General features: G+C 42.0%; 1 protein-coding gene across 2 annotated transcripts; it reads right to left on the bottom strand.

The window, feature by feature from the left end:
* Nucleotides 1-27,427, bottom strand: TRIB2 (tribbles pseudokinase 2). Of its 2 annotated transcripts, none has more exons than XM_058178687.1 (3): nucleotides 25,659-27,427; nucleotides 20,382-20,674; nucleotides 1-2,799 (listed from the first exon to the last, which is right to left on the bottom strand). In XM_058178687.1, exons 1-3 carry the CDS (start codon nucleotides 25,926-25,928, stop codon nucleotides 2,331-2,333), a joined length of 1,032 nt encoding a protein of 343 aa, XP_058034670.1. In that variant the 5' UTR covers nucleotides 25,929-27,427; the 3' UTR covers nucleotides 1-2,330. The 2 variants fall into 2 exon arrangements, with proteins under 2 accessions (XP_058034670.1, XP_058034677.1); XM_058178694.1 differs by lacking the exon at nucleotides 25,659-27,427 and adding an exon at nucleotides 23,540-23,704.
* Nucleotides 27,428-27,968: the final 541 nt, after the last annotated feature.

Raw genomic sequence — 27,968 nt, 5'->3', positions numbered from 1 at the left:
TATGTTTAGTTAAATATGCACAATTTTGTTTATTGAAGAGATTAGGACAAAAACATTAAACCAAATACAAGACAAAAAGCACCAGAGGCAGTAAAATCCCACCATGCACGTCACCAATCTTTCTTCCTACGAGTTTATAAAATAAATGCTTGGAAAAACAAACAAACAGAAGAAGTAGTCCCTCAACACAGCACCATCTTCAGAGTGTAAAAACGTTAACTCTTTTATAGTCTTAGATACCAAAATAGAAGCAAGGCAGGTTAGCTGCAGCTTTGTCTCTTGATTAAGGAACTCTGAGCCATCATCTTGGCAAGTGGGATCAAAAACCTTCCCGCAGGGCAGGCGAAGAGCATTCATACGTCAAATGCCAAGTAGCTTGTACGCAACATGCCACAGACTATAATTAAGCACAAAATTCAAGTAACATTTACAAACTACAGAGTCCACATGTACCTATCCCAAAAAACAGGACCACTTCACAAAAACGCATACAGGCAGTAACATCAGAACAGCTGAGGTACTGGAAACACAAATAGCGATGCCAAAAAAAGATGTGTTGGTTTTCCGCTGTTTCCTCCAATGTCATATAGCAATATAAAAGCAGTAATAAAAATCATTTGCCAGTCTAAATCAACATGAAAGCTTTAACAAAGGGGTGGAATTGCAGGAGGGAAAAAGGGGGGAGGAGGGGTTTAAAATATGTCAGTCAGGGACAGGAATACCTGAAGAGAAAATACAAGTTTGTTAACTACAGCATGTAACATGTCACCCCCAAGTCAACCCGTAATTGAAGTACTGGCTTAAATTCATCACAACTGTGACAGATTCATCAATAAATAAAATCTTGACAATAAAAAAGGTGCATATTACAATGTACTTTTCAGGAGACAGGTCTGTGTCCCAGCAATGTTCAGCTTATTAACAGGTGAATAAACAGAAAAATAAAAAGAGCATTCTTGTTTGTAAGTCCAAAAAAACAAAAAAAATGAAAGCAAGAGAACCTAAGCCACTGCCTTACCAAGATATTTGGGGCAGGGGTAGGTGGTATATACTTCTCACTTCAGAAAGATCCACCTTCTGTTCATATTCAGGTCATGTGGAGACTTAGCTGGTTCTAAGATCAAATTTGTTTCCTTCTTTGAATAATCCCAAAGCAAATCCTTCTCGCCCCACCGGGTCAACTTGATGTACAGTGGGTCAAGGTGAAAGCCAGTATTTCAACAGTCTTTGAAAAAAAAAAACCCAAAGAAAACAATTCTAGAGTCTTTTGCCAGCATGGTGAAGAAGTCTGATTTCTGGCTCCCTGCAATAAAAGCTCTAACCCAAAAAACAAGCCCACCAAAACCAACGGCTTGCATTCAACTGAATCTACTCCGCTTACAGAAAGCTCTTTGATCCAGTGGACACTGCTATCGATGGAAGGTGGGGAAAGTCATCAGCTACCGATTTATTTTACTGTATAGTTTCTTGTATAGTTTCTTCAAGAGTATCCCCTCAAGTGGCAAAGCGGAGAGGGACTGCTCCATCAGCAAACTTGTTTGTCACGCAGCGAAGCCCTCACCAGATCAAAGAGTCTTCTGTAGGGTCTGACGAGGAGAACATCTGAATACAACTGATTTGGAGAGAATTTTTCCTCCCTCGAAAGAAATAAAACATTCCAAACATCATTACTCCCCAAAAATGATAACTTGTATCTGTCAATTTAAAACTAGGAATCCAGACATGTTCCAAAACCTTGCTTAGCATTCATTTCTCGTATCTTCCTTTGTGCGCATCCCACCAGCCCTCCTAAAGATGAAGCCCTAGGGCCACATCCAGATTCTGAAAACAGGAAACAAAGGAACAGAATAATAGCTAATTGTAACCTTCCCTGAATAATGGCTGAAGTTAAATATCTAACAGTGCGATGCCAAAATGCAAGAGTTCCTGTCCACTGGGAATCGTAAGTGTTTGAATGAAATGGAATCAGGAGTGGCGAAGTGGTGGCTGCATCGGAAACGTTGGGTGTGCAGTGTCCTTGGCTTCATAAAGACGAGAAGCTACTACAGCAGCTCTGTGCTGCTACCGCCTCCTTTTTTTTTTTTTGTCTTTCGATGTCAGTTTGACTTGATAGCAACAATTCCTCCTGTTTAACCGTTCATGGGCTACATTGATTCTTAGAGTGTTCCTTCTCCAGCCTTAAAATAAATCAAAACAAAAGCTTCCTCCAAGTGGGTCCTTTTTTTGCTATCAAACCAGGATGAGACAGAGATATAATTCTGCGTTTTCAGAAAGGTCTCCCTTCACGTTGTCCTTTCTGGACCATGCATTATCCATACCAGTCCTGACGCTTAGTTAAAGAATGGATCAGAATCCTCTTCCATGTTAACGTCAGGCACCAGCTGATCCGTTACTTCCTTAGCACCATATCCTGAATTAGACACATTAAAATCTGTGGAAAACCAAGGGTGGTCCAGAATTTCCTGCGATGTCAGCCTCTCTGTGGGCTCTCGGCGCAGGATGCTACGTATAAGGCATTTCGCCTTGGGGGACAAAGTCTCTGGAATGCTGAACTGCCCACGGCGGATTTTACTGAAGAGAGAACTCGGTTCAATGTCATGAAATGGGTAGCGTCCAACTAGCATTGTGTACAGCATGACCCCTAGACTCCACACGTCCGCTGCTTTGCCGGAGTAGCTGCCGTTTGTGTTCAGGATTTCTGGGCTCACGTAGGCTGGACATCCGTGCTTGTCAGAAAGGGAGTCGTCATTTCCTCGCAATATGTAAGCATCCTCAAGGCTCTCCAGTTTTACTCTAGACCTGCAGAGCAAGAAATAACAAACCAAAGGGTAGACTCAGTGACAATGACTCATACGTGGTATCAAAGAAAAGGCAAGAATATTCACTCAGGCTACGACGCATATCGATACCAATTGGGTTCCCTATCCTCTTGTTTTATCCAGAAAATAAACAAATGAGCAGTAGCTGTAACTCTGAAGAACATCCCCATTCTGGAAAAAGCATGGGTGTATCAGGGGATGTTCTGGGTTAGATCTGGGTTAAAAGCAGAGGGCATATCAAGTAGCAATCTGACTAGATTAATTTTTGTAAATGTTAACACCCGTAGCTTTTATTCTATGAGTGGATGTGTCTTTTCATCTGAACCTGTCTTCCATATTGTCCCCGTAAATCTTTTGTTCATGCTTATCATTTTTGTGCATTTAATACTCCATTAAGGTATGTCACACAAAATGTGGTATATGTTTGATTCCCACTGTTCTTAGGCACCTATTTAGAAAAATTATATGGCCACCCATCATATTTATGAACCCCTGTCCAGCTATTTCCAAAAATAGATGGGAAACTTGCAAATCTAGGCCATTTCTATAGCATAGCCCTAAGTCCCACCTTGAATGACCCATTCAGATAAATGCACGAGGAAGGCTGACTGCCTACTAAGCGCACCCATGAACTGGATCCTTTCCGGAAACAAATTCATTTGACTCACCACCGGCATCTGGTTAAAAACTTGGCTTACATTTTAGTTTAAAGATAAAGAGATGTACATCTCTAAGTATACACAGTAGATAAAGAAAGAGAGTGCAGTCAGCTTTTTCAGTCAAATCATACAGGCCAGGGTTATTCTATCTACTTAATACTGTCAGTAGTAGGTGACAGTCAGTCACTCTGCTGGGTCGCACGTAAGCTAACTCTGAGATGTCAAGCATAACAGCTGGCAGTTTTTGCAAGCAAAGCCTGTGCTTTATAACTGAGTTAGAGCTTTCCCCATGCTTGAGAAATCAGTAAACAGCTCTTAGTCCCCGTGAATGATGGTCTCATAAAATCCAAGTGTATGAGCTCAGTATCTACAAAAACTGTACTACGACACTAAATCAAACCAACTTTATTACAGCTGATCTCAATCTTGAACATCAGTTCTTTGGGAATATAACCATTCCTACTAGCCCTGAGAAAATAAAATATCCCTAAAAGGTGTAGAGGGTGGATAATCCTTAGTGTACTCATTCACTTAAACGAAGTCACGTATCACATTAAACATGCAGAGGTTTATTATAAATCTATTTTCCCAATGGCAGCTTCTGGATTGCTTATACATACATGTCCCTTTCATTAAATACCAATTAACCTTTAACACTGTCACCAACACTGAATTGCCTATTATTGCATGAAACAATACCAGAAACCACAGCACATTTCCCTGCCACCCCTCCCTCCTGAACGGATTGTCGGAAAGAAATCATGTAATGGGGCTTAGAATCCTTGATGGTCCATCAAAAAGACGGGTAACTCTCCAAAAATTAATCAGAAAAGGACCAAATTTTGCACAGTGGGAAAAATCAACAAAAAATAAAAGTTAAGTTGGAAAACAGATCAGATCCATCTTGGGGCTACAGAGAAAAACTTTCCAGAAAATAATAATAATAATAACAAGATAGGCAGATGGACAGTGACCGATGGCTTTACTCTAATCCTTGTTCTTCCTAGTTATGCTTTCCAGCACAGACTATACAGGTAGTCCTCGACTTACAACAGTTCGTTTAGTGACCATTCACTTAAAAATATTGACTTGTGATTGTTTTTCATGCATATGACCATCGCAGCATCCCTGTGATCACATGATCAAAATTGGCACACTTATGATGGTTGCAACGTTCAGGGGTCATGGGATCACCCTTTGCGACCTTCTGACGAGCAAAGTCAATGGGGAAACCAGTTTCATTTAACAGCCATGCTACTAATTTACCAACTGCAGCGATTCACTTAACAACCAGGGCAAGAAAAGTGGTAAAACGGGGCAATACTCACTGAACAAACGTTTCACTTAGCAACAGAAATTCTGGGCTCAATCGAGGTTGTAGGCTGAGGACTACTTGTACACACCTTACCCTGCCCTTCATAATGTACACACACACACGGAATAGAGGAAGGGAGCAAAAAACCCACACAGAGTGAAAGACAATGTGTTCAACTACCCAGAACAAACTTCAGATATTTCCTAAAGCGCCCACTGGTAAAAGGACTGGAAAGAATGGCAGAAACATGCTGTGCAGTCATTCTCTCTCCCTTATTGTTCTAGCCTTGGTTACCTTTAAAAAAAGAACTTCCCCAGGCCTCTACCTTCTTCCAATTTTGTTCCCGAGATAAAAATCCTGCTGAAATGTCACTCCCTCTCCTATTTTCTCCGCTCTTCCCTCTCCTCCGAGATATCTGATGCCAAACATTACTGTGAGGTTGACAAAGGAGAGGTGCTCCTTTGTTACATTGCTGCCTCTTTCAACAATGAACGCTGCAATAGCTACTATCTTTGCACTGGATTTGTACCAGCAAAATAAAAACAGGGGGGAAAAACCCACACACAACGCAATCATCTCCTGTATTTAAGAATCGAGGACCTGCATTCACGAGAGAGCAGATTGTTTAAAACTAGAGCACTGAAGAACAGCTGGCATTAATCCACTTGTTTTACTGTAATCGCCGGCAGAATCAGGCAAAGGAGAAGTAGCCATGTTTTCATTCTGCTGAATGGATGAGACCAAAGCAAATACATCAAGATCAACATCTGTGTTACACACGTACATTTTCCCCCCTTCTTCTCCCCACACAAACACACACCACCCATTATAAAAATAACAAAGAAGTTTCCAGAAAAGATCGAGACCTTCCTCCAGCAAACCTTGCTTAGTTTTTTTCCCGAATGCCATCACCCTGCTAAACAAATAATTCCCTCAACACTGTCAAACTATTCACTAAGTCTGCATTAGTATTAATCTTTTCAACATTCCTATCACCCATCTCCTCCCACTTACGACTTGTATCCTTACGATTTATATTGTTTCCTTGTATGATTTGATTGCTTATTTGTACCCTGTGACTATCATTAAGTGTTGTACCTTATGATTCTTGATGAATGTATCTTGTTTTTTTATGTACACTGAGAGCATAGGCACCAAAGACAAATTCCTTGTGTGTCCAATCACACTTGGCCAATAAAAAATTCTAATTGGGGTGAAATGCTCCCGGTTTAGGGTGATGGCGTTCGGCAATCTGGTAGCGATAGCGGAGTGAAGCTCTGTCCAACTGCCGGGTGTCATTACTTCCTGGTTTTAACCAGGAAGTAATGTGTTTTTTGCCTTCTGCACATGCGCAGAAGGTCTGCACGCACATGTCACATGTGCGAGCACTTCCGAACTGGTAAGGAAGATAAGTAGATTTCACCCCTGATTCTAATTCTAATTTTAATTCTAAATTGTTGCTATAAGGTACACCATACAGTCAGAACTAATAGCCAACAATCCAGATTGCTGGTTTGTTTGACCTTCTCGTAACTGGTATGCAGCAAGGTAACATTTAGCCAACTTTGAGAGAGGAAAAAAAAACAGGAAAGAATAAGGTTCTTCTCCAAAAGCCAGTCAAATAGATTGGTCCCTGTCTCTCCCCATGTCCTCTACTTATGCCAAGGGAGCACTGCTAATGTGAAAAAATGAAGATACACTCCTATCTAGCTCGATTCCTGGCAACTGCACCCATGCCTTTTCCTTAGCATTGGGTTTTTTGTTTTTTAAAAGAGATATTTTCAACTTTCCAAGTCTGGCCAAAGGCACCTGAGTTCCCAGGAGCTCTCCCATCCCTGCAGCCCTTGTCAAGAAATACAAGCTCACTTTGCTTGTTTCTCCAAGTGGTGTATGCAGTGGTGGGATGCTGCCGGTTTAACAACTGGTTTGGTGATTGGGCACAGTTTTACAAATACTAACCTTCTTTGTTACCACTTGGGAGTAACACAGCTGAGGCACGGCAATCTGCTCTGCCACACCAATCAGCTGAGAGGATAAAGGTAAGTAAAGCGCAGGGGCAGGTGGGTTGGCTGACCCGATCGTTGGAGCGAACTGGTTAGCTCCCAGCTGATCGTCGGAGCTACCAGTTCGCCCGAACTGGTAGAATCCTCTGGGTGCACAGTGTGCAAAGAATTAGAGAAGCTGTACCTAACTTCCAGGTTAGACAAATGGAACAGTTATACAGTTAAAATGTACACTGCCGGTAATTGTCAAAGCCTATGGTATAAGCTGAGATGACATGACCCTTCCAGTCGTACTTCAAGCAGCTAGTTACCGGCATCACAAATTCTCTAACTGGGCTTCCAGCAACTGCTCGTGTCTTCCTCTTCCAACTCTAGCTATGGGAATGACAGCATTGAGATTTGATAAATGTGGGCTTTCACCACGAGAGAAGACCTGCCTTATAAAAACTTACTGTGTAATGCAAAGCTTCTTCCCAAGGCCAGCGTAATTGCAGTGTATCATTTCCATTCAGAAAGTGGAGATGCAGCCGACGCTTAGAAAGACAGCATTATGCATTTATCAGATCACCGACAGAACCCTGCATTAGTATAATGCTTAAGAAAACAATCAAGCCTGAAGCATTGCTATTGAAAAAGGGGAAGCGATTCTGTCTATGAATGCTTTCCCATTACTGGTGAATGAAACCACAAAAGTGCAATCAGAGGGCACCAAACAGCACTCAAACGGGAAATGCGTCTTTGTCCCCATAGAAACCGGCAGGGAAGCCCATGAAAAACAATACTATTCTTATCAATGCCACATTCATTACTTGAGTGCATTCAGACATGGCTCTTCAGCAGTAGAAGGAAACACGGATCACTTTTATTTATTTATTTTCATATTCACCGCTACTTGCGGTGTGAGTTATTTCTGATGAACCATTAGCCCACAGCTTATGGTATTTCCCACCATGGGTTATATCGTTAAGTCACTTCTCAGAAAAATCTGGGGATTTTAAAGAATTTCTGATTTGCAGGAAAATTCTGTGAGAAGGGCTTCATGTTGTTTACACAGAGAAGTACCTGCAAGGGTGAAGATTGATGGGTGACAAAATATTTGACTTAGGCTCTGCCTACGTGAAAGGGGAACAACAAAAAAGGCTCTCAGAAAAAGGATGTGATATTACCGTCAGTTAGAATGTTAGTGTGACTTTTGATTTATTACATCTCAGTAATATTTTAACGTAATTGTTTCAAGTAGACGTAGCAGAATTTCCTTATGCTTCCACTTCAATTGATACCTGCAGAGATTTCAACCTGAGGCGGGTAGATCATGGGGAAAGTACAGGTAATCCTCGACTTATGACCACAATTGAGCCCCAAATTTCTGTTGCTAAGTGAGATATTTGTTAATTTTGTTTGTTAAATATTTGTTAAAATTTTGCCCCATTTTAACAAACTTTCTTGTCACAGTTGTTAAGTGAATCACTGTAGTTGTTATGTTGGTTACACGGACGTTAAGTGACTCTGGCTGCCCCACTGACTTTGCTTTTCAGAAGGTTTACAAAAAGGGATCATATGATCTTGGGACATCGCAATCGTCATAAAGATGAGCCAGTTGCCGAGCGCCTGAATTTTGATCACGTGACCATGTAACATCGCAAGTGTGAAAAATGATCGAAAGTCACTTTTTTCAATGCCATTGTAACTTCAAAAGGTCACTAAACGAACTATTGTAAGTCAAGGACTACCTGTATAATTGAGGACCAAGAGTAGATAGTTTCTAAGAAAATGAATCATGTGGAGATAGGTCACTGACTCGAAGTATGTTTATAACTTTCTGGTCATAAATTAAAAGGCCCCTGGGAGGGTTAGGATTGTGCATACTGGTGGCAGCCCCTGGAGTATAAACACACAGATACAATTGCAAGCCATTTCGCATAAACTGATGAGAAGAAAAGCAATTCCCCATATTCAGTGCTGCCACGTTCTCCAGCGTAAATATTCAGGCTGTATTAATGATGAAATCCTTTATAGGATCTTAAAAGAGCAGAAGCGAATTCTGCCTATGGAGATTCTCAGTCATCCAGGTCATGGTTGTCCCAAAGGTCCATTCTTCAAGAGGCAACTGGACTTTCTTGCTCTTCTTTGAAGACGTTTTGCTTCCCATCCAAGGAGCTTCTTCTGCTCTGACTGGATGGTGGGGAATGGAAGGATTTATACTCCTTGCAGACAGCTGGTCATTTGCATTCTTTTAGAGCGTCGTTGAGGTGTTTATCTGTGTCCTCAGGGTCACCTAAGTAGTGCAAGCGGGTGTGGTGCCTTCAGCAGTTCCAAAAAGGCTCCACACCCATTTGCACTACTCAGGTGACCCTGAGGACACAGATAAACATCCAACTAGCTTCAAAGGCTCTTTAAAAGAATGCAAATGACCAGCTGTCCCCACTATCCAGTCAGAGTTGAAAAAGCTTATTGGAAGAGAAGTGAAATGTCTTCAAAGAAAAACCAGGAAGTCCAGTTGCCTCTTGAAAAAGCACCTTTGGGACAAGGGAATTCTGCCTTATTTACAGCAGTAACACCAAAGCCTCAGAAATTAGGCAACTTGGTTTATTTATTTATTTTATTTATTTTATTTGATTTTTATACCGCCCTTCTCCCGAAGGACTCAGGGCGGTGTACAGGCAAGATAAAACCAGCAATACAAATATACAAGTTAAAATATCATTTAAAAAACTTATTTAAAAATTAGCCTGAAATTAAATTACCATAAACTAAAAACCCCGTTTAAAAATTAATAAAATTTCCCATTAAAATCCAATTTAGGCCAGCCCCGCGCGAATAAAGAGATGTGTCTTTAGTTCGCGACGGAATGTCCGAAGGTCAGGTATTTGACGTAGACCTGGGGGAAGCTCGTTCCAGAGTGTGGGAGCCCCCACAGAGAAGGCCCTTCCCCTGGGGGCCGCCAGCCGACATTGTTTGGCGGACGGCACCCTGAGAAGTCCCTCTCTATGGGAGCGTACGGGTCGGTGGGAGGCATGTGGTAACAGCAGGTGGTCCCGTAAGTACCCAGGTCCTAAGCCATGGAGCGCTTTAAAGGTCGTAACCAACACCTTAAAGTGCACTCGGAAGGCCACAGGCAGCCAGTGCAGTCTGCGCAGGAGCGGTGTTACATGGGAGCTACGAGTAGCTCCCTCTATCACCCGCGCAGCTGCATTCTGGACTAACTGGAGCCTCCGAGTGCACTTCAAGGGGAGCCCCATGTAGAGAGCATTACAGTAATCCAAGCGAGAGGTAACGAGCGCATGAGTGACTGTGCATAAGGCATCCCGATCAAGGAAGGGGCGCAACTGCCGAACCAGGCGAACCTGGTGGAAGGCCCTCCTGGAGACGGCCGTTGCCAAGAACAAGAGCTAAAAAGTCCCCAATTCAAACCACAGCTGAACCACAAACCCACTCCTTTGTGATAGAAAAATGTTGTTTTCTGTAAAGTGGCAAATCGTAACAAATTATTTTATTGGAATTAACCTAAGTATAGCCTATGCATTCGTGGAATGTCTTAGCAGTATTCTTTAGGGACTCAGTTACCATCTTGGTAGAAGGTTTAGTTAAGTTCCTTGATGGTGCTTCTGTACAATAGGACAACTCAGCCCTCCTGGGCAGAAAAATTCAGCATGCATAGTCCTCAACTTATGATCACCATTGGGGCTGAAATTTCAATCATTAAGCAGTGAGGTCATTAAGTAAGTCATCACATGACCAGACCCAATTTTATGACCAATTTTATTGCAGTTGTTAAGCAAATCACCAAGGCTGTTAAACAAATCACAGCATCATTAAGTGAAACATGTGGTCATTAAGTGAATCTGGCTTCCCCACACTGACTAAGCTTGTTGGAAGCCAGCTGGGTAGGTTGCGAATCACAATCACCCAACAAGATGCTGCAACCATCATGAATGCAAGTGGGTTGCCAAATTTCTACAACAGTTTTAACTTGCAGGACTTTCTGTTACTTTTTCCAAAGCCTCATTATTTTAAAGAAACAGCCGTAAACTGAGGACTACCTGTGGATCATAAGCAACTTTCAGCTTAGAAGTGGATCCCAGCAGCCCTTACTCCTGACCAATGCTGTCTTTGGCTGCTGACAAGAACTATAAAACCACAGGTTCTTCATATCTGTTTTATATCATTTGTTCTTGGGTGAGCATTAGCATTTTTGTTTTGCAATTTTCATCCAAGCTGGCCCTACATTTAGCATCTGGGGTTGAAAAGTTGGCTTTAAATAATTGGATGGTTTTTGGAACTTCTGGATTGAGAGCAATCCACGAGTAAGTCTAGCATTCCAAACAGCGATAAAGGAATGAATCAAGTATGACAATAAGGCACTATTATAATCCAGGGATTTTGAGGAGCTGTCAAAAACCCTTTGCTTGTCAGAAGGTGATTACATGATCCAGGGACACTGTAACCGTCATAAATATGAGTCAGTTGCTAAGCGGCTGAATTTTTATCACATGACCATGGGGATGAAGCAATGGTGTAAATGCAGAAAACGGTCATAAATCACTTTTTTCCAGTGGCTTTGTAACTTTAAAAGGTCACTAAATGAACTGCTATAAATCAAGGACTGCCTGTATCGTTTTGATACTAACCTAACAAAAAAGATACAAATATTGTTTGTAAAAAAAAGCTAAGTATAGAAATTATTATTATTATTATTAGTAGTAGTAGTATTTATTAGATTTCTATACCGCCCTTCTCCCGAAGGACTCAGGGCGGTTTACAGCCAAAAATAAAACAGTAACAATATACAATTAAGAACAAATTAAAAAACTTATTATACAATTGGCCGGAATTATAAAACATTTAAAAACTAAAAACCCATTAAAATTCATCTAAAATTTTGGAACATTGGAATAGTTTAAGGTAGGAAACCTTTCCCTTTCCCTTGTACTCTTCCCTACCCCTAGGATACGTTGGAATTATAATCCTTTCCCCATAAGAACAGGAATTATGAAATGCAACACATCTGTTTTAAAGACTATGGCAAACCCATCCCACAGAAATGGACAAACTTTCTTAATACTGAACGAGGAATTTTCCAATTCCCTGATTCAGAATTTCAGAATGCCGCCTTTTAAAAAACTGAAACGTACGCAGACCTTACAAAACACAATAATCCCCAATAAGAAAGTTGGAATCTAATAGTGAGCTTGCTCAATAGAGAAAAAAGCAGTACATAGGTACTTTGAAGCCAAATGAAATTACATAACTAATCCACTTTTTACCATTTGATAAATGAGATGTGCTGCCAGGGAGGACAAAAATCCGCCTCCCCACACGCTGGCAAATTCAAAATTCATTAGGAAAGGCATTATTTTTCTGGGATGAAGGGTAACCTCTCCTTTCACCTTCTACAGCTAAGGAGCTATTCCATTTGACCTTGCAGCTTTTCATTCTGTTCCGAGTTAATATGGTCTATTCATCTTCATATCCATAACTATGTCTTGGTGGGGTGGGGGGGGGAGGGGAGGGAGGCAAAAAGATTCAAGGAATGATATGGACCCAGCATGCATATTAGATCAAGCAAAAGAAAGAAAGAAAAACACAAAAATCTACTGGCGGAGAAATGAAAGGTTCTAGAAAAGAGTGATGGGAAGTGGAATTAGGAATACTGCACAATTATTGCCAATCTGCCCTCATTGTAAAACCAATCCTGTTGTCCTAAAATGATGTAGATTGATTTATATGTATTTCAAATGCATTCCTCTCTGTCTTCTTAAATGTTATTAAATGTTCAAAATGAACCAAGACAGACATTACAGCTATACTGCTTGGCTCTGTCCCCCAACTGATCGAATTTTTACAAAGTTTCTTCCTGTTTGATTACAGTAGATTTTCTTAACAAAAATAGATAGATAGATAGATAGATAGATAGATAGATAGATAGATAGACAGACAGACAGACAGACAGGAAGAAAGGTAGATAGGATGGAAGGATGCTGCAAAGCTGCAAATCAGTCTCTATAAAATCATACTGTTTACACTAAATAAGTACATGCCAGTATGGATTCCATTTGATTCACAGAAGCATCCTTAGAAAATGACCAAAAAGTTGATTGTCTATGGAGATTCTCAGTAATCCAGGTCATGGTTTTCCCCAAGAAACTGGACTTTCTTTGTTTTTCCTTGAAGACGTTTTGCTTCTCGTCCAAGAAGCTTCTTCAGGTGTGAAGCATTACGCGATACAGAATTGAAGAAGCTTCTTGGATGAGAAGTAAAACGTCTTCAAGGAAAAACACTTGCCTTTGGAAAAAGCACCTTTGGGATGACAAAAATGTTGGGTGGCTGCTTTGTTTGGGGAAGGGCCAACTTGCTGAAGGGAAAAAGTCAAAGGTAAACATCTGGAGTTGGGGAAAGGACGTCCATTTGGCTTCTAGAGTAAATTATATGCTCCATGGCATGGCTACACGCACTAGTCAGTCAGACTTTAATGAACAGACAAGCCCCATCACAGCAGTCATACCAGGAGCATACCTGTTTAAATTCCAAGTGTTCTGCTAGCGTAAAGTTACCATCCTACCCATGCCTGAGTGTGCAATTCACAACAAGGGCTTCCCTGGTGTCTAGTTTTTAGTGAGTCAGACAAACCCACAAACTACATGAGGGCTCTGCTGATCCCTGCTAGGCTAAACAGAAGATAATGGAGAAGCCAAATCTGTTCAAATAGCAGAGCTTACGGGGCAACTGCTGCACCAAGCACACCACTTGTTGTTGGCGCTCTTTTTTTCCTCTTTATCCACAATTCCAGTTTAGCTAGCCACAGGGAATTGCTGCCAGAAGAAGAATGATGCAAACCACAAATATTAAACCGGTTGAACTTAAGACGCTACATGCCATTAAGAGACAAGACATACAATGAGAAGTACATAAAACAGGCCCTGCTCGCTTTGGTGTGTACATAGTGGGAGTAGCAAAAAGAGAAAAAATATTTAATATTTTAAAATATCAAAATATTTTTTCTGAAAAGTATATAACTTTTTTTGTCCTTGGGGTCACAATGGGTTGGACCTGACTTCGCAACTAACAACAACCAATTTTTTTTTCTTTCAAAAACCAGTCTTTCAGATGGCATGGCTGCAGCCCAGCTTCCTCTCTTCATTGAATATATTTTTAAAGCAACCCCGATGGGCTGAATATCTGAAAATCTGAATCGCCATCTAATAATCGGGAAGATTATCTTCAGTAAATGGTGAGCCCTATCGTTGAGCCGTGGTGGCGCAGTGGTTAGAATGCAGTATTGCAGGCTGGCTCTGCCCATTGCCAGCAGTTTGATCCTGACCAGCTCAAGGCTGACTCAGCCTTCCATCCTTCCAAGTAAAATGAGGATCCAGATTGTTGGGGACGATAGGTTAACTTTGTAAACCACTTAAGAGAAGGCTGTAAACCACTGTGAAGTGGTATATAAGTCTAAGTGCTAGTGCTATCACTGGATGAGGGTACCTAGGATTACTTCTGCTTGTGGCAGAAACATCTGGGAAATCTGCTCTCAGAGGCTGCTTCGCCAATTTCCTGTGCGGCCTTCAGCAAGGAACTGTCAGATTCAGTTCCTCAGTTGCAAAAATGGAAATAAAACCAATATTGTTCATCTGGTTGCACAGAGGACGATTTAATGTAAAGACCACACCGTATTCCACGACCGCCTATTATTACAAAGATTAATACATTGTTCTACTGCCTGTTTTCATGCAAATCAGCTGAGAAACTCAGTGTTAAGATATATCTTAAAATAGCCTTATTGTGTCACTTGTAATTCCTAGAAGACTGGGCTCCTTTGGTTTGTTTTCGAGGAAGGCAGCATATGGATTTGTTCTTCCTGAAAGCATTGTTAGAGCTAAGCAACTGAAGAGCAGCGGACTGTCATAGCACATATTATCAGGTGAAGAACAAAGAGCCAATGCTTTAAGACGAATCTATCACTTGGCAAGAAGTAGGGAATGCTAGAGCTTGTATCACTGGTCATATTTTGGGGATAATTTCCTTTCCCCAAGTTTGCAAAACCAAAGCCTAGAATGGACTAATTCTACCTTCAGAACAAGAGGTAAGGTTATACTTGGTTTGAGCCCCTCCAGTGAAGTCTTGACTCGTTGAAGTGACTTCCTTATGTTTCTTTAATTAGATTTTTATCCCACCTTTACTACTTTATACATAACTCAATGGGGCAAACTTAGATAATCCTCCTTCCTCCTCCTATTTTCCCCACAACAACAATCCGGTGAGGTGAGGTGAATTGGGCTAAGAGAGAAGTGGCCTAAAGTCACCCAGATGGCTTCTTAGAACTTACAGTCTCCTGGTTTCTAGCCTGATGTCTTAACCAGGTAGTCATAAGAAATCCATCCGATTTGGGGGTCTATATTCTGTCCACATATGGAATCCTATCTATCTATCTATCTATCTATCTATCTATCTATCTATCTATCTATCTATCTATCTATCTATCTATCTATCTCTCTCTCTCTCTCTCTCCATCTTGATAAATTGTATATCTATGCATTAAAATTCTTGTATTGTTCCTAACACTTAACATAATGAGAAAACATTACTGCCTTCCCAATCCAGAGATACTTCCCACTGTTAAAAAATGGCCACCTAGAATGCAAAAAGCTTCTAAAATAATAGAATCCTTTTAAAAATGTTACTAGCAAAACTGATTAACAAGTATGAATGCTAAGCATTAAATATTATGACAGCCAACATTTGAATTTAATTGAAGACTTTTAAAAGTACTCACTGAATATAATTTACTGGCAGGACAAAATGATTGCAACAGGAAAAAAGTGATAACACAAAAGCTGAACATATTATTTTAATTTCAAAACATCATCTTAGTTATTTTTAGGCAATGCTAATAGCTTGACTATAAGTAACATTAATCAAAATAATCAATTAAATGAAAGTGAGAAGAGATCGATCTTTTGTGTTTGGGCACTGGCATAAATGGCAAAACACTCAACAATTCAGTAAAAAAAAGAGAGAGATATATCAATTGCCAGCAAATCTCTTAAATCTATTAATGGAAACATAAAATAATACATATAAAAAATACGGTACATCACATTGTGCCACACAAAAGGTAATAGTTCAAGTGAGCATTCTTTAAACACTAATTCAGACATAATAGTTGATCTTATTCATCAGGATCCAAGGCCTTACTCCCCTCTCTTGTGCACATGTCAAGGTTGTAAAATACCAAGCATGGAGCAACACAATTCATGTAGTAACGACTGCCTATTAATCTCCAGCAAGATGAGGTTGAGCACCAGAATATTATATCACAACCAAGAATACATCAAAGCAAGACACCAGTTCAGAGCAAAGTACATACTTGGGAATACACCGCTATGTGGAACTTCTGAACGAAGACTGCGTCTCAAAATATATGCTGCTTTATTCTCAAACAGGAAATAAGCAGGACTCATGTGGACAAGGCACCCTCATCAGGAAGAAGCAAGGAGTAAACAAGAATGCTAGGAAATAGAAGTGCACTTTATGGAACAAGAATGGGGATTGATTTATACAAGGAATTACCGCCCTATTTTATACAACCTTCGCGGTTTCAAAGAGCACAGAAGCCTCTGGTTGTGGGTCTATGTTCCTCATGGAGAAAACACATGGGACGCAGATTGAGCTGGTGTGTTTCATTATTCACCCTCTGCGTTCACTATACACCATAGCAAAAGACCTCAGTATGAATTAGAGGTTCCTTCTCAGCAGGCGAAGAAATGCATTCCACATTCTACACATCTTAAATCAAACAGCCATTGTATACTGATTCTAAACACGTATGACTTTCCAGAAGGAATGAATGCAATGATGAAGTCTGGAACTCTTAAAAGCAACCATTCGCCCACAACTTTTAGTAATTACCAAGAACGTACACTCAATGTGAAGCTGAAAGGGAGAACTATTGCCACTATAGTATTGCTGAATAACTAATATTAACAGGGTGTTGTAGGCTTGCACAAATTAACCCTGCCCAGATAGCGATTTCTGTAAGGCTTATGAAATATTACCGGATTTTTGAAGAAATTCTACGACCAAAATGAAGTGATATAAGTGCCATGTAAACTGGTCAACCCTAACAGATTTACGCACCAAATCAATATTTTTATTTTACCTATGCAACCTGGCTTTGTTTCACAACAAAAAAGTGTTTAGCCATTTTTCCTCCTATGTTCTAATTCTGTACAATGCTTCAGATTCAGTTCTGAAGAAATGTTTTGAAATGTGTGGAAACACAAAGGAAGCATCCACACGGGGACTCATTAAAGCAACGGTGTCCATTTCCAATATCAAGTTGTTCTTCAGGATAGTGAAATCCTAAGAACAGATGAAGCTGCTTTAGTGAGTCAACACCAGGTGTTCCTTTCATATTCCTGTGCATTGTAAAATGTATCTTCTGAATCACAGCTGGAACGCTGCAAAATCCAACTGCGTTCCCTACAAAAGTTCTAAATCCAAAGTCACATTGAAAGATTGTGTGTACAGGATAAAACATGTAATCTCACAGGGATGGGAGCAGAGTCAAGCCAAGTGAAGTCACATGCTCTACAATCCTGTCCTCTCCATACCCCAGACTCACACAGGTAGTCCCTCTACCTATGATCACATTGGGCCCAGAATTTGAGTAGTTGAGTAAAGTGGTCATTAAGTGAGATGCCACAGGACTGCTTTGATGAAGGCCTGCAATCCTGGCTTTCCCAATTGCGGTCATTAAGTCACACAATGTGGGTCATTAAGAGGACCACTGGGTAGAAAGAGCAAGAGAACACTGGCATTAGCTAACATTTTCCCCAGATCTGAGGTCCATTTCTCCAGTGGAGGGAGGGAATCTAAACCCTATACCTGTGATGGTGAACCTATGGCACACATGCCAGAAGTGGCACGCAGCGCCATCTCTCCAGGCACGCAAGCCATCGCCTGTTGCTCTTCCGGGTTCCGGCGCAACGGCCAGCTGGTCTTCACACGCACAGGAGTGCCAGAAACCAGAAGAGCAGCAGCCTGGTACGCATGCGCGCACCAGGCAACTGCTCTTCCAGTTTTCTGCACTGCATGCACACTAGCCACCTGGTCTTCCGGTTTTCTGGTGCGCATGTGTGTGCGAAGACTAGCTGGCCGTTCTGCATGCATGTGCCAGAAACCAGAAAATCATCTTCCTCTTCTGGTTTCTGGTGCGCGCATGCACACCAGACAGCTGGTCTTTGCATGCACATGCATGCCAGAATCCAGAAGACCAAGTGGCCGGTGCGCATGCGTGTGCCGGAAACCGGAAGAACAGCTGCCCGGTGCGCGCATGCCAAGCAACTGCTCTTCTGGTTTCTGGCATGCCAACACTGCCCTATACTATGGAACCCAAGTTTGTTTAAAATGACCTAAACCGCCTGATCCATGAGTTATAAACTACAAGATACAAAATATTCATATAGCATTCTGAGCTAAAACCAAACAAGCCATTTTGTAGCATTGTGTGTTGCTTTTGATGCCACTTAAGTGAGAGCTTTAAGCTATGTCAGATGCTCTTTTTCAAAAGGCATCACCTCCAGTAAGCAATGAAGGGCAGCCTAATGCTTAAGGATTGTGCATCAATCCCGGAGAACCATAGGACATTCCCCTCCCTCTCCGGATCATACTGAACCTTCTGCACCTACCCGCCCCCCCCCACCCCGACATGCCACCCTGGCAGTAGTTCTGAGGGGATTGGAAGCAAATTCTCTAACTGGAAGCAGACTAGAGAACTTACTTTTGGAAGGCACAAATTCCTCCAGAACAGCATGGGCCAAGAAGTCAAATGAAATTAAAGCATGGTCCAGAGGAAGACTGGAATGTGTTGCTTCCAAATTGGCAAGCTCTACATATCCCTGCTGGTGACCTACCAATGCCAGACTCTCGCAACTGATGCAGAGTGGAACAGAAGGAGATCAACTTTCTAGAATGAGATCTTTAAGGATCACGAGCAGGGGTGAAATCTACTTACCTTCCTTACCGGCTCGGAAGTCCACATGCCATGCAGAAGGTAAAAAACACATTACTTCCTGGTTAAAACCAGGAAGTAATGATACCTGGGTGGAGGGTGTCAGCAGTCACTACCGGATTGCCAAACCACTGGCCACAATTGCTACTGGATCGTGAGATCCAGTCAGAACCGGGAGCATTTCATCCCTGATCACGAGGCAGGTTACCACACCAAAATTGAAATACAACTCAAATGTTGTAAAAATATCCCATCTGTTTTATTATTTTTTTATTTCTTTTAGAAAAGCACTTAAAAGTAGCACGCTGGCAATTCTGATTAGGCAACATTTTTTTAAAAAAAAAAACCTGAGAAACAATCAAAGTGGTTGGTTTGGCACCTTCCCCATGTTCCCAATAGGTATTTCGTAAATGAATGATGAATGAATGAATGAATCAAACTGTAGCCTCTGAAAACTCCGGAGATGATCCAACTGTTACTCTTGTTTTCATCGCAACGGAGATAGCCACCGATTTGGAAATGATGAAAATGTACACATAACAGCTAAAAATTGTAGCATAACTCTAGAGTTTAAGACTAGGTGCATAAAATAGTTTTCGGGGGTAGAAAGAAAAGAATTTGTGCTTCTAGATTTTAGCTGTCACAAGAGGTTGGGCTCAAGAGTACAACCACATTAAATGCTCTTCCTAGTGAACCCACTGAAAGGGGAAAGGCCAAAAACACAGCTGAAACAACTCATGCGCAACAGTAATATTAATAGCTCTATATATTAAAGCAACTTGTTATGAAACTACAATCCAAAAGTTTATCTCATGGGAAAATTTCTTTTTCTTTTCTTTTTTTGTAGATTAGTCAACGTGGGATATAGTTAGGTTTTATATGGATGGGGCACCTATGGTTTTTCAAAGATTACTGAACTACATACCCCAACAACCCTATTCATCCTTTTCGGAGTTGTAGGTCAGGTACAGCAGCCAAGATACAGCAATAGCACTTAGACTTATATATCACTTCACGGTGCTTTACAGTCCTCTCTAAGCGGTTTACAGAATCAGCCCCCAACAATCTGGCTCCTCATTTAACCAACCTCAGAAGGATGGAAGGCCGAGTCAACCTTGAGCTGATGAGAATCAAACTGATGGCTGTTGGCAGAATTAGCCTGCAATACTGCATTCTAACCTCTGCGCCACCACGGCTCTGGGTCTGATAGCGGAGAGACCTAAGTTGAAGATTACCCCCACCCATGGAAATTGATGGGAGTAACTTTGGGATAACCATTTCCTCTCAGCCCATGTAAGCTGCCTTGAACACTTGGAAGGGCATCCATCTTGTAACCAAATAGACACCTGGGAGACCAACAAGCTAAATGGTGGCTTCTCCTCAACCCAGACTTCTCAAGGAAGTGAAGATGGGCTACCAGCTTCCCTCAAACTCCATTAAAATCTTCTTTTATTACCAAACTCCAAATTTAACTGAGGAAGATACCAGGAACAGTAGTCAGAAAAGAAACCTTTTGAAATGGCAAACCACAACCATGCTTTCCCTGAGGGGAGTGGGGAGAGAGATGCCTTTCCTCACCTTTCTTCATCCTTGAAAATGAATTTCCGCAGCTTGAGGTCCCTCAGGACCAGCCCGCCATCGTGACAGTGTGCTACAGCGGAGGCGATCTGATAGAATAGCTTGGCTGCCTCTTCCTCCTTCAGCTTCTTGCAGGTACGAACAAAGGAATGCATGTCCCCATAGCTGCGCTCAAAGAACACGTAGGCTTTCGTCTCTCCAAGAATGACTTCGGTAATATGGTTGATGTTGTCATGAGGAAGCAGGCAAAAACACGGTGCCAGTAATTCCTGGTAGCAGCCAATATCGAACACCTAGAATTGGAGTTTGCAGTAAAAGAAAGGGTTACCAAAAGAAAGACCAATTCCCTCCCCCGTCCCGTCCCCAAAAAACACACCCCTCAAAGTTTTGTTGTAGGCATACAGAGTTAGAACTGGTCAACCCAAGATTAAGAAATTAGCTTTATTAAATCAGCTATTTCCCAGTGGGTTGAGACAATAAACCCCAAAATTTCCCCAGACAGTCGAGATTTGGGGGATTCTGGAAGCGGCAATCCCAATACGTCTGCAGGGTGACAAGGCTGACAAAGGAGTAAACTGTAAGAGCCATTTTTACTTGAATCCTTAATGCCCTGGGCAGGCATTTTCCATAATGAAACTCTTGTCTTCTCCTCCCCTCCAGCTCCCAAAGCTTGCTGGTTAAAATGTAAAAGGTTTTAGCTGGGGAAGGGAAGGGATGTATTTTCCCCCAATGAAAACAAAAAGGGGACAGATTATTATTATTTTTTTTAAAAAAAAGCTCTCTAGATGAGGGAGAATTAAAAATCCCTGATGGGCCTAGCATCTGATTTAATTTTCTATTTGAGATACAATGGCTGCTGCCCTACATTAAAAGGAAGTTTACCAGCCTGCAAGTCTTGTGCTTTCAACTGATAATTCGAATGGAATTCTAGAACAGCATTTGCAAAATAAGCAGGGCTCCCTATTTTTATTGGAAAGACCTGTGTCATCACAGCTACACAAGGCCTTGCCAGCACAGCTCTGCCAATAACACAGTGGACTCCCTGCATGAAAAGGTCCACTTTTCTTCCCTGATGGTTGGTGGAAAGAAACAGGGAGGTTATTTTTCCTTTCAAACTGTGGGCAAAACCATTTAGACCTACAGATCAGTCATTAATATATTGGCTCCACTTTCCGACAGGGAGACAGACAAGGCTAAAGGATTTCTGCATCCATATTGGGTTTTTATTACCAAACTAAAAGGTCCTTCAGCCAAGGCTTCTTACTAATCTAGCTGTGCTTTCCAAGATAAAGAGGAAAAGATACTTCTCTTCCCTTTCCCAATGTGGTAATAAGGACATAAGCAAACATCTATGGAGATTCTCAGTCATCCAGCTCATGGTTGTCCCAAAGGTGCATTTTCAAGAGGCAGCTGGGCTTCCTTGTTTTTCTTTGAAGATGTTTCGCTTCTCAACCTTTAGAGCTGAAGAAGCGTCTTGGATGAGAAGTGAAAGGTCTTCAAAGAAAAACCAGGAAGCCCAGCTTCCTCTTGAAAATGCACCTTTGGGGCAAGGATGTTAAGCAGTGCCCTCCCAATTTGGACTCCTGGCCCTTCTCATCCAGCGGTGCACATAGTGGCCAAAACAACTGTACAAGGAAGCCCATTAATCTCCCAGCAGATGGTCTTCATACTGTCAGCTGTAATTTGTATGGTTTGGTGTTAGCGTGTTTGTGAACTCAAAACTGATTTATAACTACAATTTTAGCAAGATTATAATCTCTGTATATACTTCAGGACTCAATCATACATGTTCCTTGGCTGAAATCATGTGAGAAATTCATGACCACATTTTAATCTAGCTCTTTATGTAAACCCAAGCTGTAGGGGACCAGTTTCTGGTTCACTATTTTGGGCAAACTTTTAACGATTGGGTTGATTCAATAAAATGTGGTTGCATTAACTATGGGCAAAGGTTTTATATGAGCAGTCTCACCGGGTTCAAAAGGATCTATAGCTAGGAGGCACAGGAACTTTCTTTGCTTTTAAAAGATGGAGGGAGATATGGAGTTGAGCAAGTCTCGTGGTATGTATTCGAAATACATAGGAGAATAAGAAAGGTTGTGGGATATAGTAAGTTTTAAAATCTCTTTGCTTGTGAGAGCTTGTATAAGAGAGACAGAAGATACATGTAATGATTCAGCTTTCAGACCACTTCAATTAAAAGGAAACAACAGAAGTGCCTAGAAATTCTTCTGAAGAAAATTACAGGGATACATAGATTACCTTTAGGTTGGACTGGGCCCCACTGCATTTAGTGCAAGAATTCAGACTTCTGACACTTCTAGGCAAGTGTCTCTTTAAGAGCAAGCTTATTCCTGATGACTTATGAATGAAAGCGCTCCAAGACTCCCAACACTAAAAAGTTATATAAATCGACCAATCATGAATGAATCAGTGCTTGAGACATGTAGGAGATTCGTAAGAGTGCAATCATTTCATTGAAAATAGTGAAGTACCACAGGTAGATAAGACCAATATTATGGGTAAATTCCCTGCACTTGTTTCCCTTAGGAATGAAGGTCAGAAAAGTTACAAAGGCAGGTTAATATTACTACTAAGATTGCCCCCAGACACCAGGTTGTCCAATTTAAGGTTAAATGGAATTTACTTTGTTACTGCGGAAGTTACAGGGGAAAAAATGTAGGCTTTTGTTATAAGTGAAAGACTAAGGAGGGGAGTTTGTTCTTATCGTATGTCAGAATCTATTTTTGACATCTTCTGACATGGGACAACACTTGCTGCATTTCTATGTACCGTATGTAGAAATAAGACTGCCTAATTCAGTGGGTCATGCTCCAAGGTTAGCATGCACGAGATTAAAGCATCTATCCTTACCAGTCTGATCACACTCTAGCAAAATGTTTCCCGAGAACTGAACTTTGGCATTCTATGAACTGTTTCACCACATCTGTATTGCTCCTCTAGATCTTTGAAATGTGGATGACAAAATGAAAACCTTTTACTTGGACAGATTAATCACTGTCCCAGTGCCTATCTGAGGAAGAGGAAGTGCAAGCCGATTTTGATAATACTGTATGAAGTCTACTCAGAATGAAATATCAACTATTTAATGTGTAGGGCTGGTGCAGTAGACTTCAACCTTGAATGACTATACTCACAACTGTGTCTCCATGAAAAATCAGATCAATTTTCAAGCACAGGAAAAGGTGCAGGCTTTCAACAGCATTTTCCTTAACAGCCATGCAAAACTGGCTGATTTTTCAAAGGCTTTTTTCTTAGTTGAATTGTATTATTTAGATCAGAATGCCTGATTCTTAACTACTTTGAGTTCTGAGAAGGAAAGCAGAGTTCATACAGAAGAAGTGTCACAGTCACAAAGAGATGCCCAATGAAATTAAGATTGTTATCTGACACAGAAATCATATTTAGAAGAAACGAGGATCAGCAACTATGTGAATGCAGCTATTATTGGAAATTTACAAGGGTTGCAATTCAACTATCTTTCATTAGCATTTAACTTTTAATTATGAAGCATGCTTAATGGATCCTCCAAGGTTATATTAGTATGACAAAGCAAGATATTTATCATGACCATAATTGAAAGTAGTAATTCTTGGGGGAATCTACATGTTTGTTATAAGGCAGATTTCTTCCTGGTTGCAAGAGGCATTATGGGAAGACACCCCCCCCCAAAAAAATTCACTTCTTAAATATTTCCAGTGAATGTATACAAGCTCTTTGCATGTTCACATGTAAACATCTCATTTGGAAATATCAGTTATTCTTTTTGCAGAATATTTTAATCTCCATCGTTCTTAATAAGCCAATGAACACATTTTAAATAATATGATACAAATATCCCTGTTTTCCAGCACCTTGCAATAGACAACAGGCAAGATCAAATCCTCAGTGTAATATAAACAACAGTATAAAATACTGAAAACTAAATTTTCATTAACATCCAGGAGCCATGATTCACAAGTGACCAATGCATTTACACTGCCCTGCACAGCAAGTCTTTACAAGCAACCAGAGAGTGCAATTTAATTTTCCCACCACATAACAATCTAAATAAAAATCATTCACCAGTCAGCAGGACTGTACAAAGCTATTTTAATTATTTTAAGATGTTAATGGGCCTCTTGTTTGCTTCCAGACCTCAATGAAACGCAGGATTACAAGACCTCTACTTAATTCTTTCAAAGGACCTTTACTGTGCATTTTGGGGGGGAAAAACCCTAAAACTGAAAAGGTACAAAAATGACCATTTTCTCTATGTTGCCATCTGTTAAAACTGATGAATGGCATAGAAAACTGGTGCATTAAGCAGCCAGGAAGAGTATACTGTAGGCAGCCCTTTAGGAACAAAGGAAACAGAATGGCCTCGGTGAATGGGTGCTAGTTTCCCTATAGACAAGCATGAGGGGGGTTTCCTTTCTCCCCCCCCCCCCGCATTGACAATGAAACTAAAGACGCTAGGCGGGATGGGGAGCCAGCATCCCAGCAAGGGTAAGCAACATTATTTGTCTTAAAAATGCAATTCTGCAAGGTTTTTGAATGGTTGCTCCAAGGTGGGGGATGGTGCTTGCAAACAACCCATCTGGGTTTTAAAAAAAGAAAAAGCCGGATTAAAATAAATCAGACCTGCAAGCTCAAACCTTCGGATGATTTTTATTTTTATTGGAAGAGAAACCGCTGCTCTACCAAGCTTGTTCCCAAATAAGTACTTACAGTACAGGGAAACTTGCAGCCTTAGGCAGGCGAAGCTACCAGCCTGCAATTATTAACTTGGCTAAAAAAAAATGTTTTATTCTCCCCCCCCCCCATATTATTCCCTCCCTCCACCTCCCCCCCCCTCAAAAATATCCTGAGTCTAGGAAGAATTGGCATCGTGCAAAGTTAAAAAACAAAAAAATCGGAAGGAAAGGAAAGCGCTGTATCCAGGGATTCCGCTTCTCAACCCAACCCCCCCCCTCTTTTTCCAGTCTTTCTTCCCCCCGCGGCTTTGGCTCTAGGCCACCGTTATAAACGTGGCCCATTGTCTGCAAAGTTGCCGAGAGCCGTTTAATTATGCAAGGCTTTGTTTGTTTAATTAAATTTCACCCAGCGCCTTAAACCGGAGGCTCCCTTTCCCGGGCAAGGCGCACACACACACACACACTTTTTGAGTATCCTTCTAAAAATAAACTTGCTAGACGCAGGGAAAGGCCACGCTGCGCTTGCGAGCTTTCGGTTGCAGGAAGGCAGGAGGGGAGGGAAGAAGGAAGGAAAAGTTACCTTGCAAACCAGCTCCTCCTCGCTGTGCAGATGCACGGCCCGGAAAATGTGGTCTCCTTCCAGAGGCTCCAGCAATAAGTATTTCCCGATGCAAGAAACGCAATGCGACAAGTTCGGAGTCTCTGGCGGGCTCGGCGAGCCAAGGTTGGGGCTAAAACTCTGGCTGGATTCAGTCTGTCTTATAGACGAGAGCTCTTCGAAATCTTGAGTTTTATTCCGAGGTCTTCCATACCGCGCTATCGTGATTGGGGTTGACCTTTGTATGTTCATGGGGATGGAGAACAAACCCTCCCAAGAAATCCCCCAACCCCAATTTTTTCTTTTCTTTCTCTCTCTCTCTCTCTCTCACACACACACTCACAATTCTTTGGCGATTATCAGGCCGGCCGCAAGAATGCCTTTGTGCTGCTGAGTAAAGGGAAAGAGTGCTTCGGATGGCAGGTTTCTGTAAGGTCTACAGTCCGCTTTATCCAGCGCAAGGAAGCAGGAGAATATGAATGGCTCGTCGATGGGGGAAAAAAAGAGTGGACGGGGGGGCGGCGATCAATCGAACGATTCTCCCCGCCGCGTTCGATTCGAACGTTGCGTATTCTCTCGGTAAGTCAAAAAGCGGCGAAGTCCCGCAAAGTAGCAAACAAGAGCAAAAGCGGAGCCTTCCCCCAAGGAAACGCCGCGGGGTTTAAAATCCAAACGTCTGGGAAAGGCGTTTCAAAGGGCCGAGGCTTCCTTTATCAGTCTCCGATTCCCAGTCGCCCGCGTCGAAATCTTCACACGGGTTATTTGAATTTTTCTTTCTTTCTTTCTTTCTCTTTCTTGCTTTTTCAATAGGGTTTTTTTTTTTGTTTAATAACTTGCTTTAAACTGTAGAGGGCGTCTGATCCTTTTTTTTCCCCTCGTGGAAAGGACTATATTCAGAGAAGCAACCGAAGACAAATAAATAATAATAATAAAAAATAGCAGCGGAGTATTTAACTTCAGCGGATGGTCGAGAAGCTCCGCTAACGGTGCGGGATCAGATCCGGATTTCTTCGAATTGAAGGAGCCTCCTTTTTTTTCGGCGGAAGAAAAAACAAAACCCAAAAAACAACGTTTCCCAAACTAAAAAAGCGCCGCTCCTTTACCAGGATACGAAGTGCGCAAAGCTCCAGGAGCTGCAGCGCGGAAATTGGTTGCGTGCGCGTTGGGGCTTCCTTCGATCAGACGGAAAAGTGCAATCAAGGGCAAGAATAAATCGATGCTCTTTAGCTTTCCATTGGCCTGGGGACGTCCGGTCTTTCTCCGTTGTTCCCCCGGATGGTTCGAGTGCAGTTGCACATGCAAGCCAAAACGAAGAAGAAAAAAAGACCACAAAGGACGTAAAAAAAAAGAGAGAGAGAGAAAGAGCGAAAGCGCTGCAGAAAGGGAAAAAAATCACCTTCCCTACGATCTTCTTAGCCCCCTCGCCAGAGTCCTGAGATGCAGAAAAGGTGGGAAGGAAGGAGGCGATGCAGCCACTTCAATGCGAACAAATGTATATTGCAGGCGCCGTTCTTTATTCCTAGAGGTAGGAGTGGGGAGGAAAGGGATGGCCGAGCCAATCCCTTTCAGCAAGCCATCGTCTCTTCACCACGTAGGAATAGCTACTTACGTGGCTTAGAGTCTTTCTTCGGCTCGCCGTGCCTCCCTAACTCGGGGGTCAGAAGCGGCGGCGGCTGCAAGAGCAGCGGCGGTTCCGACCCTACACGGACACCGCGCACAGGCTGACTGCCCGCTCCTCACCGCGGCGCAGCGCTCTGGCTGCCAGCAGAAACGCCCGCCCCGACCCCAGCGCCTTTCCCATTGAGCCAAGGAAGCGTCAATCAGGCGAGCAGCCGGCCAACCCCCTCGAAGTCTCCTCCCTCTCCTCCTCTTCCTCCCTCCTCCTCCTCCTCCTCCTCCTCCTCGTCTTTCTTCTTTCCACTCATTCAATGAGCCGGTTTCAGGGTAAACAAGGTGAAATATCCTTCCGCTGAGCAGGCTGTGAAATACGAGCTTTGTGAGCAGTTTCTAGCGGCTACTGTTGCTACTACTGCTACTACGGCGTTTCATTGACCTCTGCGCGTTTCCGTTTGGGCCGAGTTCTTTCTTCTGTCTCTCTGTGTGTGTGGGTTGTGTGTGCGCTTTCCCCGGAGAGATGGGAGGAGTTCTCTGTCCATTTATTATCCAAGTGCATTTGGGCCTTTTTTATGAATTAAAAATGACTCGCTTTAACGGATGGTGTGTAAACACTGCAGGCTCTTCCACCGAAAAGCATTTTCCTTATTACCTTGTGTAACAAAAATGGATCGTTTG

Source organism: Ahaetulla prasina, chromosome 1, assembly GCF_028640845.1.
Source record: "Ahaetulla prasina isolate Xishuangbanna chromosome 1, ASM2864084v1, whole genome shotgun sequence".
Lineage (NCBI taxonomy): Eukaryota > Metazoa > Chordata > Lepidosauria > Squamata > Colubridae > Ahaetulla > Ahaetulla prasina.
Note: the sequence above shows the minus strand (reverse complement) of the source record. Positions and strands in the feature narration are given on the sequence as shown.

Coding starts and splice junctions, on each gene's coding strand:
- TRIB2 (XM_058178687.1), bottom strand. CDS start 25,928: ATGAACATACAAAGGTCAACCCCAATCACGATAGCGCGGTATGGAAGA. Junction 20,675..25,658: donor AGGAGGAGCTGGTTTGCAAG/GTAACTTTTCCT, acceptor CTCCAATTCTAG/GTGTTCGATATTGGCTGCTA. Junction 2,800..20,381: donor ATTTTCAAGGATGAAGAAAG/GTGAGGAAAGGC, acceptor CTTGCTCTGCAG/GTCTAGAGTAAAACTGGAGA.